Consider the following 13212-nt stretch of genomic DNA (forward strand, 5'->3'; position numbering starts at 1 on the left):
ATGGCAGCTCACAACTGTCTGTAACACCAGTTCTGGGGGATCTGACACCCTCCAAAGGCATCAGGTGTGCACATGGCACACAGACATACACGCAAGTAAAACACCCCTACACATTTAAAAAGAAAGAAAAGTAACTCACTGAGTCCAATTAGTGCTGTTCAAATGGGCACCGTATATACAGTCTTGGAGCCGCTCACAAGCACACAGACAACCTCTCAGGGGCCACACCAATGAAAAAAAAAAAAGACTCCCTTCTTCCAGCAGCCACCAACTGCCCTTCCTCCTGGCCATGCTGGAATGTGGACTGACTTGCCTTTGTGCAGGTCACCACAGGCTGAGTTAATTCTTGCACAGTCACGCCAGGGCCACAGTGTTCACAGCATTCCCTCCCCCCCCCCCCCCCCCAGCTCTTACAGTCTTTCTGCCCAATCTTCCATGATGGCCCCCGGACTAAGGAGACATGGGTCTATTACGCATGCCCTATTTAGGGTTAAGCATTAAGTTTCAGATTTAACTTAATGCAACAGCTTATGGTTTGGCAAAGTGCTCATTTAGACTTCAAACTGAAGTAAAACAACCGCCTTTCATTAAAACCAAAGTTAAGTTTTATCCACTGGTTAACCTTACATACTTTTTCAAAAGTATTCCTTAGGAACACTCTGGCTACTGCTGCAGAATTTAGTCCATCTCACTCACACTCCTGCCTATATATGGCAGTCTAGATGCCATTTTTGAAGAATTAGCATCTTAATCTTTCACACAAATACTCCTTCCATGAGTCACAAAACTGTTGGAGCAATAGTGACCAGAAGGATTTAGAAATCAGTGGAAAAGACAAAAATAAAACCTTAGCACTCACCAAGAGAAGAAATAAAACAGGCATTTCATTTGGTCCTTGGATGTAAATAATTTAATCTCTTTTCACAAAGTTTCCAAAACATCTACAAATGACACTGAAGAAAAAGTTTACCATGGACACTTCTATCTTTCAGTCCTACTATTTAATGACTCATTTCCTCAGGAGCTGGGTCCAGCTAAACTTCCCCTGTATCTCCAACAGTGTGCTCCTGCTCTCTCCAGTCAGTGGCCAGTGCGCCTGGTAACAGCAGTTTGTACCTGTTTCTTCCATGGGTTCAGATTTTACATCGGACAGTAACTGTCAGAATTCAAACGACTCCTGAATGTACAGGAAGAATTGTTAATGTGTGCCTCGGATCAGATCAAGAGCTTGGGTTTCTACTTGCTTCCTCTGATGTAGGGCTGACTGCTAATGCAAAGCTTGGACACCTTGGCCTGCTTGCAATAGTCAAGACCTTTAACAGGCGCCCCGCCCCGCCCCAGCAGTGTCTCTAGCACCAGCCGGTAACCCTAACACTTGGGACATGGAGAGAAGTGTCCAAAGTTCAAGGATAGTCAGGGCTACAAAATCCTATCAAGGCTGGAGAGGTGGTCAATGGTTAAGAGCACTGGCTGAGTTCACTTCCCAGCACCCACTCCAGTTCTGGGGAACCAATGCCCTCTTTGGACTTCTGCAGGTTCCTGCATGCATGTGACACACATACACTTAGACATATATTAAATAAACAAAAAATTTTAAATCCTGTTTAAAACTGAGAAGGATGGCAGGACGGCTCAGTAAGAATACCGCTGCCAAACCTAAAACCTGAGTTTAAACCCTAGGTCCCACAAGGCAGGGGGAAAACGATCGCCACAAGTTATTACACCCCCCCCCCACACACACACACACACGCTCTCTCCTATTTCGGAGGAAAAAGAGAGATGAGGACAGAAGAGAGGGAGAAAGTAGCACCGTTAAAGCCATGGAGCACCGTTAGCCCGGACCCATCACCCCACACTTAGGAAGGCGGGTCAAGAAGATCATAAATTTGAGGCCTAGGCTGCAGTTAGATCCACCTCAAAAAACAAAGAACAAGAAAGTTAACTATAAATTCAATTTTCATCACAAGTACTCTGGGTTAGATATGAATGGAAAAAGGAACACTCGAGAAACGGGTGGTACTGGGTGATGGTCAAAAGTCATCTGTGCAGATATGTGAGAAGCTCCCAGCAGAGCGAAGTCGGCTGCAAAGCTGCCCCATGGGTGGTCATGTGCAGGAGTCAAGGCCTGCTGTGAGGCCTGGTACTGGGTAAGGCCTCCATCTCCAAACCAACTGGCCATTTTACCTTTGGGTGACCAATCATTTCTACTTCAGCAGGAAATTTTAAATCTTTGTATTTCCTTCATGTTGCTTGTTGGCTCTTACAGACTGCTATGCCCAATCCACATCTATATGTGGATTATGTTATGTAAGAACGGTGGCTAGTTCTATGTTACTAACCAAGATGCCCGGTCAGGTTTATGGTCCGGTGTGTTTGCCTGGCTCACCTGAGACCCTGGGTCTGATCCACAACACCAAGAAATGAATAGGGCGATAAATAAAGGCACAAGCAAACCAAGTTTCTTCTTCCTTCCCTTTTTCCTTGGACACAGGGTCCCATGTAGCCCAGGACAGCATCTGAACTATGTAGCTGAGCTAGTCATGAACCCTCCCTGACCTTCCAGGCACCGTTTCCAGAGTCCAGGGTTGGTTACACCGGATGAACCCACTTCTAGGGTTTGTAGGTCACCATGTTTATGCTTACTTAATTCCCTGGGGCCACGCCTCTTCCTCCCCAAACACTCTACCCCCAAAGTCATTTTCCCATCTCAGCCTGTCATTTCTCAGATTACCTGAACTGCCTTGTAGGGAGAAAAAACAGCCATTTGGTGAGGGAAGTCAGGAATGACCAGCAAGAGACTGGCTCTCGGCCACACTAAGTGTGGCTTCACTACCATAGTATTCCTGCTGAGGTCTTGTTCTACAGTACTGTTTCATTAACACAGAATATTTACAAATCTCATCTTAAAATAATCAAGGGGAAAAACAGAAATCTGTGTATGTAACACTGTACTGCCCACATCAGACTGACTTCATAAGTCTGAAAGCTAGAAATAAACTCACTACTTGGATAAAAAAGCCTGAGGCCTATACTTGCTCATAGAGAGCTTCAAATATAAATACAAATAAATAAAGTCGGTGGGGACAGTTGTTTTAAATTACTTTAAATGAAGTAATACTAGCTACCAGTAATTACAAATAGTTTAATTGCAAAATACTGGATCACATTTACTTTACGTTTAAATTAATCTTTTTTTCTATCTTTTGTTTTTGAGATAACATAATTACATCATTACCCCCTCCCTCCAAACTCCCACATACCCCAGGCACAGAGCTGCTTCCCAGAGATAGGCACCTCTAGACTGAAATCTTATCAACAGGCCATTCTGCCTATCATTTATGTGGGCACAAGGTCTGTTGATTACAGCTTCCCTGGGGCTGGGGGTGCAGCTCAGGCGTGAGGTGCTCAGCATGAGCACCTGGGCTCCATCTCCAGGACCCCAAGACTGCAGCTCCTCTAACCTCCGTTCTGAAATGTCTGCTGACACGGAGGATGACCAAAATGTTAGTATTTAGAGTGAGGGGCTGAGAATGGTGGCTGACATCTGCGATCCCAGCACCCCCGAGGTGGGGGCGGTAGAGGGTCAAGGCACTCAGAGCCAGCCTAAGCTACATAGTGAGTGCAAGGCCAGCTAGAGATACACAAGACCTGACCTCAAATCGTGTGTGTGTGTGTGTGTGTGTGTGTGTGTGTGTGTGTGTGTGTACACGAGTGTCTGTCTGTAACAGAGACAGTGTTCAGAGCCTTTGCCTCACCTATGTTGAGACCCTGAGTTCAATTCTCTATTGGGAGAAAAAAACAATCCTGGAGTGAAAGCCACACTACACTCATCGCCAATGTCCTCAGCACTCGGCAGATGAAGTGGCCCAGTCTCTGGCTGGGATTTGTTTCACTCAGGAGATACACAGTAGCCCACAATCCCTGGGCTTTATATGCATCGATTCAACTAACATGATGAAAAGTTAAAACTGTTTATTAAAATGTATAGACATTTTTTCTTGTTACTTCACAAGTAATCCAGCATAACAATTTGTTTACATGGTTAAACCAGACACTTAGGTCAGAGAGCATTCAAGGCACACAGGAAGACATGCCAAGGTCTTACTCGAAAATGCTACATTTTGTAAGGGACCTGGATGTCTTAGACTTGGTACCCCTGTGTATGGGGAACACCAGGTCTCACTACATACAGCCTAGCCTGGAATTTGCAGCAATCCTCCTGCCTCTGCTCTTGCAGCACTGGATTACTGGCATGGGTCATCACACAGCTTCATTTTGAAGTATCTGGTGACTCTTTAAGGCCTCCGTACTGTCTAACCTCAGGGTCCTCCCTAGAGGACAGTGTATCACTAGAAACAAATTTACAAGCACACCACACAAGCTCCGGTCCCCAGTGCCATCCTGTCCTCTATTTCCTCTGCCACTTATCACATGGTTTAGTGATGGCAATGTGTGTGTGTGTGGGGGGGGGGGGGGTTGTTTAAAGCTCACTAGCAAAATTCTGAATCTGGCTTCTACCACTTTAAAAACTGGCTAGTATAATAACTCCAACTTTAAAGGTAAGTGAGTCCAAATTCTCTCATTTTAATATTTAGACCATAAACAAAATGTGAGAAACAGACAGCTCAGAGGTGAAGCCTTTCAAGGCTGACACAAGTTCAATTCCCAGGACCCACACAGCAGAAGAGAATCAAATCCCAAACGTTGGTCCTCTGATGTGCTCAAGCCCCTACTCCCACACACAAGGAACAAATAAAATGCAACCTTAAAATTTTTTAAAAGAAAAATCTCTGGGCCTAGTGACACACGCCTTTAATCCCAGCACTCGGGAGACAGAGGCAGGTGGATCTCTGAGTTTGAGACAGTCTGGTCTACAGAATGAGATCCAGGACAGCCAGGGCTACACAGAGAAACCCTGTCTCAAAAACAAACAAACAAACAAACAAACAAAAACCAAAGAAGAAAAACTAATATGATAAAACAGTGTTCTAAAAGGAATCCCAATCAACCCAGTTAGATTAGGATGCCCTTGTTCCAAATGAAGGACATCTCTGATGTTGACTCTTAAAGTATACACATTTAGAGTGTGAAATACTTAGCTCTACAACTTTTATTTGAAATCTGATGATAAAAAAAAAAAGTTGCCACAGTAAAATTACCAGTGCAACACACCTGCATCATTTTCACCGTTCCAGTTTTAGAATTTAAATCAAGTACCATACAAAAAACACATTCTGAGAACACCCAAGTACATTCCTGACACAGACCCTTAGTGAACACCGGAGAACTTAGTCCTTCATCGAGTTACTCTGTTCTGTATGGAGAATGTCTCACCCTAAATTGAGCAATCACCTCTTCAAAGTTTGTTTTCAATTCACCCAGAACAAGAGTGAGCAGGTGGAGAAGAGAAGCTGCCTCACACCCAGGCAGAGGAGGTCTCACTCTGCAAACTCCCCAGGCAAGTCTGCCACCAAGGTTCCCAGCCGTGGTCAGAAGCCTCTGGTTCGGCCACTGCCATTTCCTAGCATCACAGTCTTCTGAACCGGGAAGGTGAAGAATTGCCACAGGTGTTTGCCATCACCAACGTGTGCCACCAGCCACCCAGCAAGACTGCAAAGGGGCAGCACAGAAACACACCCTGTATACCACGGTGCTCACGAGGCCGCCGTGGCTAACGAAAGAGGAAGGTCTGAGGGCACGTGTGAGGGAGGCAAAGAAGCTGCCTTTGCTACCCCTGCCCCTTAAGTCAAAAGCCAGAGGGTTGAGAGGTTAAGAGCCCTGGCTGCTCTTGCAGAGGACCCAGGTTGGGTTTCCAGCACCCACTCATGGCTCATAACCGCCTGTAACTCGGGTGCCAAGGCATCTGGTGTCCTCTTCTGCCCTCCATGGTGCACCATATATACATGCAGGCAAAACTTAATTTAACTAAGAACATATTTAACAACAAAATTTAAAAATCTCATACACATTAAAAAAAAGAAATTTAAACGGATCGGGACTTTAAATGCACGGCACAGTCTCCTCTAAAGCCTCCCCTTCACCGAGCACTGTTTGCGACTCCTCCCTATTACGCAAAGAAAAACCAGTCACTTCCACTACCCAATGACTCAGAGTGCAAGCTCAGCTTCTGTGAAGTGGGTCGACTTGAGTTTTGGTTTTGCTTTGTTTTTTTTTTTTTTTTTTTTTTTTTTTTTTTTTTTTTTTTTTTTTTTTTTTTTTTTTTTTTTTGGTTTTTCGAGACAGGGTTTCTCTGTGTAGCTTTGCGCCTTTCCTGGGACTCACTTGGTAGCCCAGGCTGGCCTCAAACTCACAGAGATCCGCCTGCCTCTGCCTCCCGAGTGCTGGGATTAAAGGCGTGCGCCACCACCGCCCGGCCAAATATTCTTTTTTTTTTTTTTTTTTTTTTTTTTTTTTTTGGTTTTTCGAGACAGGGTTTCTCCGTGTAGCTTTGCGCCTTTCCTGGAGCTCACTTGGTAGACCAGGCTGGCCTCGAACTCACAGAGATCCGCCTGCCTCTGCCTCCCGAGTGCTGGGATTAAAGGCGTGCGCCACCACCGCCCGGCTTGCTTTGTTTTTTTGAGACAGTGTTTCACTATGTAGCTCTGACTATCCTGGAATTCACTATGTGAACCAGGCTGGCTTCAAACTCAGAGAGCTCTGTCTGCCTCTGCCTCCCGAGGGCCGAGATCAGAGGCATGTTTAAAGACGCATGCTAGATCTCAGAGTAAGAGGGGTGGCTCTGGGGCTTGGGTCCACACATGGCCTTACAGGTCCTGTCAAAGTAATATAAGCACCTGCTTTAAAACCAGTCTAAATGAGGGGAGGTGGTGCACCAGGACCAAGCCAAGTTTGAGGCTAGTTTGGGCAGACCCCATTTCAGAAACAAAGAAGAAGGGGTATGGATACATACCACAGCATGGAGTCCAGCATCTGAGGCAGTCATGCTATACGGCTGTGCTTTTTCTTCTTTAGGGCAACCAAAAATAAAACAATGTGCTTTCCATCACATTTTACAAAAGGATGAGCAGAGAGCCAACTCAGACCCCAGACGGTCATCAAACACAAATATGCACGGTGGTGCAACCAGAAATCCCAGACTTGGGAGGCAGAGGCAGGAGGATCAGCCATCACTGCTAAGACCATCTCAGGAATGGTGGTTGTTGTTTTGGAGGGTGAGGGGGTGGGGAGGTGGTTTCGTGGGTAAAGGTGCTTGTTGCCGTATCTAACGACCTGTCTGGCCCTTGGGTCTCACATGGTGGCAGGAGAACAGATTCCCTAAAGTTATTCTGCTGTCACTGTGTTCCCACACCTGCCCGCACACACAATAAACAAACACGATGTTAAAACCTAAAGTAAAAACCCAAACTATTTAGCATCTATAGGAAGCCTCACAGCACATGGGCTACTCTGAAATACACAGGCTCCAATGGGTGGAAAAGTATCTAGTTTCCCTAAAAGAAAGCAAGTATACAAACAGCAAGGCTGTGGTTCTGAGACAGGGTGGTGCTCACCTGAGGCGGAGTTCATCAGGGTCTGGGGCACGGCTGGGCTGGCAGGCGCAGGGACGTTCAGTTGCGAGAGCATGGCCTTCCGGGGGTCCTGCCATGTTGTTGTCTGATCGATGTGACTGAGACAAAGAAGAGCGAGTCAGATCGCTATCCCCTAAGAATGGCTCTGCTCACCACACCGCCCCAACCCCAGCGGACAGGCCCCCCGGAGCACGCAGAGACACTTTCACCTCTGAAATGTCTAAGTATGGGATCTGAAAAGGTTATACCCGGTGACAGAAACCACCGTTTCCTAGTGCAGTGTCACTTCTAATTCAAAGAGAAAATGGTGTCTAAATCATGTAGGTGGGAATTGTGGCTAAAACTCAGGACTGGCCAAACACGACAATTTAACAATGGGCTTTTAGGACTCAAAATCTTTTTCAAAAGTAAAACACAAAAAGCAAAGCGTCCTATTAAGACAACACTTCAAAGCCAAAGCTGAGGGAGAAAAGGAACTGGGCACAACAGCTCCCAACCTCCCGTGAAATGTGTTCCTGGATCCCAACCATAGCTTCCCGCCATAAGACAGTGTACCCTTACATGGGGGGTAGAAGAAACCCTCCGGCTCCCTTCCTCTCTCAATGGCTTTGGCATGTATTTTATCACAGCAGTGAAAGCGGTAATAAATACACAAAAACTCGCAGCAGCTAGGAAGGACAGTACCTGTTCTCTCTGGGGGCTGGGGAGAGTTCAGGCTCAGGAAAGGCACGGTGCCTGTCACTACCCTGTGTTAATGCTGGCACAAGCACACGAGTTCCATGGCTACTGCAGCAGCCCTCAGGTCAAGGCCACGAAGCCTAAACTTGGTTCCGATTTTGCCGCCTAAGCCTCATAGAGAGGATGATTGAGTCCTCATCAGACTTGGGGCTTACTTCACCTTCCAAATCCTGTACACAAACTTTATCCTCAGGCAAGTCACTGAACCTTTACCAAAATATCAGTACACTTTTCCCCTTAAAAAAAAAGTTATTTCTTGGTATGTGCTGTAAGCTGTTCCTGTAACCTTCCCACTAACCCATAAATGAGTTTTTTTCCCCCAAAAATCTTAGGAGAAGCTGAAAAGGCACACCCTCCTCACTGCTGAACTCAGGTGACACCAACAATCTTGTTTTCCAGCACTGAAGACAGTGACAGGCAGTCACTCTTCCTCCGGGCGGAACCTCTGCCTGCTCAAGTCTCAGGCTTGCACTTCAGGACCCGTATTTTACAGGAGCATGCTTAGCTGTGCTTCATTTGTTTGTTTATTCCATTTAAACTGTGCTTCTTGAGGGCACCGTTCCCCCAACTGCTCTACAAAGCCCCGAGTTTCTATTAATCTTGAAGACCAATATGCCTCCTTAGAGAAGCCTCCTTTACAGAAAGGCCAAGCCTGTATGTGTTACAATCCCAGCTATGGAGACAGGGGATGCCACACTAGCAGGGAGGTCTGACCTCTGTACTTGGGGGAGAGGGATAGGGGGACCCCTGAAGCTCACTGGCTACCAGTCCAGCCAATAGAAGACCAGGCTCAGTGAGAGACCCTGACTCAAGATGAGAAGCAATAGAGGAAGACATTCAACATCACTCTGGCCTCCATACATGTAAAAGTGCACACAGGCCGGGCGGTGGTGGTGCACACCTTTAATCTCGGCACTCAGGAGGCAGAGCTAGGCGGATCTCTGTGAGTTCAAGGCCAGCATGGTTTACAGAGCGAGATCCAAGACAGGCACCAAAACTACACAGAGAAACCCTGTTTCAAAAAAACAAAAACAACCCCCCCCCAAAAAAAAAAAAAACAAAGAGTGCATATGTGAACACATTAACACACACTCACAAAACACACAAAACCAAACCTCCAAATAGCCCTGCCAAAGACAATCTGGATTCTGTAGTGTAGGTAAGTGTTAGCAACCTGCTTCATCTTCAGAAAGGGGGAGTGGAAACTGGTTTATTCACTTCTCAGGGTCTTGAGAATTAAATCCATACTTAAACAACCAGAACCGTGGCTCCTACAAAAGGCCCTAGAGTCCAGCATGGTGCTGCCTGCCTTTAATCCTGGGGGGAAGGGGTGGGAGAAACAGGCGGATCTTCGTAAGTTCAAGCCTATCCCAGTCTACTTAGTAAGTTCCAGGTCAGCCAGAACTACATATTAAGACCCTGTCTCAGAAAAACAACCAATTCCTACTCCAACCCAACCCCCCCACCCAGAAAAATTAATGAAACAACAACAACAACAAAAACCCTCCAACAAACCAGCCCACAGTGTGCGATTCTCCCCTCCTCCTCTAGCCACAGTAGTGAAAGTGGCTTCCCGTTTAAACGCTCTGCGCTTGTTTCTGCTCGGAGGTTTGGACGACGCTGTTCTATTCTTCTACTGCACGCACTCGCACTTGGATGAGGCAGTGGTGACAGCAGCCTGAGGTAGCTGTGCAGGATGAAATGGAAGACTAAGCGGCTGGAAGTGTAGGTTTTACTAGCTTAAGATGACAAACCTTTTCAAAAGCAGATCCTAGAACGGGGTAAGACATGTGGGATCATTAGGTTTCATTTAAACAGCATCAATTACTGGTGCCAGTTCTAGACTGCAACCAAGATTACATCCCTCTGGACCAGCAGGATGGCTCAGCAGGTAATGGTGTGTTCGAACCCTGGAGCCCACTCACCAACCAGGTGGGAAAGAGGACAGCTTCATAAATCGTCTTCCAGCCTCCACATGCACACCATGGCATAGGCAAAACACACACACACACACACACACACACACACTTTTTTTTTTTTCAATAGAAAAGTGAGAAAATTTGCACTTAAATATAAGGTCAGTGAGGTGCCTAGAGAGAAATCAAGTGACCAACCTGACTCATATTAAGGGAAGCTGATTCAGCTGGGCACGGTTTTAATCCCTGAGTTCAAAGCCAGCCTGGTCTATACAGATTGAGTTCCAGGTCAGCCAGGGCAACACAGAGAAACCCTGTCTCAAAAAAAAAAAAAAAAAAAAAAAAAAAAAGGGTTGCTTTAGGGGCTGGTGTATTAATATATGCCATTAATCCCAGAACTCAGAAGGAAGTGAGTTCTAGGCCAGCCAGGGATACACAGGGAGACTCTGACTTTAGGAAAACAGCAAGAGTGTTTTAAATTGGGTGTGAAGACTGTTTGAATTTTGAGTTTTGGCTGTTGCCATTGGCAGCTCAGGAGACTCTGGTGGCGGCTAAAGAGGCAGCTGGGCCAGATTTCCTGCCCTTATCAAATCCATGCTTGTTGTGACAGTGTTATTTATAGTCACATGCTAGAGGCCATTCTCAAACCAGGGAAACCTATGTGCTTAACTGACTCTAGGACAATGACACACTGTACAATCTAACCTTCTACAGCTCCGGTTCTGAGACCACAGGCATTCCTTTTTTATAAATCCATCACCTACCTTTCACAAGTCTCAAAGGCTCAGAGATAAACATATGGCCTAATTCTTTGATAAGGACAAGACAATTTATACACTTTTCTTTTATGATAAGTTTTTTCAAGATTGTCAGAAGTCAAAATCCGAGACTGGAGTTCAAAGTGCTGGGCTGTCCATAAAGCCCAAAGTGTGTATGTGACAGGTGATCTTCGGCTGCAAATAGCACAGCACCGTGTAACCTGCTCATGAACAGGAAACAAGCTAAGAGACCACAACATACACGTCCCCTCAGGAGCTAAGAGGGAGCTGTCCTGAGGAACAGCAAGGCTCAGGCCTAAGGTCATCTTCAGCCAAACGGTTTCCCTGCAAAGTTACATTCAACAACCTTGTTGGTCACAATGTGAAGCCATGGACACCACGTCTCCCAAGTTCACAGCTTGGGTTTTTCTCTTATGATACAGAAAATGACAGGAGTCAGTATACACGGGTGGAGAACGAAAGCCCAGTTGAGGTTTGAGTCCCCAGGTCTTGTAGCCCTTCCCTAACTGTCACTGCCAGGAAAATAATCAAAACCACAACAAACAGCAGCTCCAGGGAATCTAAGCTCTCAGACAGTCTACCCCTGTAACACTCAGGCTGGAGTCGCCCTGGAATGTGGAGAATTGCTAGGTGTGGAGAGAGAGTATGGCCTGGTTGGTGGAGCAGGTTGGCCAGGTCAGCTGACCTCGGGAGACTCCAGGCCTAGGGTGTGGGGTGGGGGTGTCAGAGTCGGGGGTCGGGTGTGGCATCTCCTGAAACCCCAGCATTCAGGAGGCTGAGGCAGGAGGATTGTGATGAATTCAGTCATCCTGGGCTCCAAAATGAGATCCTGTTTCAAAAACTGAAGGGAGGGAGGGAGGGAGGGAGGGAGGGAGGGAGGGAGGGAGGGAGGGAGGGAGGGAGGGAGGGAGGGATGGACTTTAAATAGTCTCCTAAATCATCTTATAGACACGCTGGTTTACCTAAAAATGCCAGATTACGACCTCACTGCTTCAGTTTTATTGTAGTTGATTAAACTGATAATCCTGAGCAAACGGTATTTAAATGCACAACAGCGGATCAGGAAACAGTAACTTTGTTGTACAGATGAAAGGCAGTATTAATCTAATTTAAGGCCATCAGTTGGGGAGGTGAGACTGTGAGGGGCAGGAAGCAAATATGTTCAGTTCAGACTCAGACCTCATCCTCATTCCCTGTGACTTGAATGAGCCTAAGGCCCTAGACTCAGGACCAGGAAGGAGAAAGGCCTGGGCAGTCCACCCGCTCTCATCAGCTCTGTGGCCATACCACACCTGTTCGGTGCACTGGCAGATAAAGGCCCTTTGGGTGTCCCAGCTCCCATCTCACTCAAGATCCCACCCAGATTTACAGGTGCACTGGCATTTCAGCTGCTAACAACACAGCATGGCTGCAGCCACCCAAACTGCTAAGACAGGACCAGTCGTCAGTCTGGAAACATTCCCCAAGAGGCAGACTCAACACTACACAAGCAGGAAACGGGCAACTCACATGAACTACAGCGACAACACCAGCCCCCACTGAATATAATAAAAGAATCTTAAAACAGCATTTTCTTTAAAACTTTTAAATTATGTGTGTGAGCAGCTGACTTTCAGAGTCTGTTTTCTTCTCCCATCATGTGGGTTCCAGGAATCTCATCAGGCTGCCAGGATCCTTTAACTACCAAGCCTCCACATATTTTCTTTTTTAAAAAAAAATATGTATATGAGTGTCTGCCTGCACGCATGTATGTGGAGAGACAGAGAGTGAGTGTGTGTATGGACCTAAAAGAAAGAATCAGGTCCCTGGAACTAGGTTACAGACATTCGTGAGGCACCATGAGGGTGCTGGAAACCACACACAGGTTCTCTGGAAGAGCTCTGAACTGCCAAGCCTATCTTGCCAGCCCCCTCATATAATATTTCTTTCACTAACCATTGGATAACATCAATGAGGCGAACCTGGAGAGTGACCCCAAAACTTGAACGAATTAACTTTTTATCCATGCTACATTTTAGGGGAGATATGATGTAGGCCCTGGCATGGTGGTTCACACCTATGATCCAGGGACCTGGGAGATTAAGACAGATTGTCATAACCTTGAGATCAGCTTGGCCCCTAGAGTGAATTCTATGGCAGCCTGGCTACAGTATAAGACCCTGTCTCAGAAAACAAAAGATTTACTGCATACCAAATGAAGAGACATGACTCCTGTACAAACAGACACTAAGCAAAGTCACACTTGGTCTT

General features: G+C 46.3%; 1 protein-coding gene across 8 annotated transcripts in view; it reads right to left on the reverse strand.

The window, feature by feature from the left end:
- Window positions 1–13212, reverse strand: part of Yap1 (Yes1 associated transcriptional regulator) — an 84335-nt gene that overhangs the window by 39726 nt on the left and 31397 nt on the right. For all 8 annotated transcript variants that reach the window (XM_076575628.1, XM_076575625.1, XM_076575630.1 and 5 more), the window contains exon 3: window positions 7512–7627. In XM_076575628.1, coding sequence (XP_076431743.1) covers window positions 7512–7627 — 116 coding nt within the window. The remainder of the gene's footprint in view (window positions 1–7511; window positions 7628–13212) is intronic.

The sequence above is a fragment of the Peromyscus maniculatus genome, chromosome 7, assembly GCF_049852395.1.
Source record: "Peromyscus maniculatus bairdii isolate BWxNUB_F1_BW_parent chromosome 7, HU_Pman_BW_mat_3.1, whole genome shotgun sequence".
NCBI classification, from domain to species: Eukaryota; Metazoa; Chordata; class Mammalia; order Rodentia; family Cricetidae; genus Peromyscus; species Peromyscus maniculatus.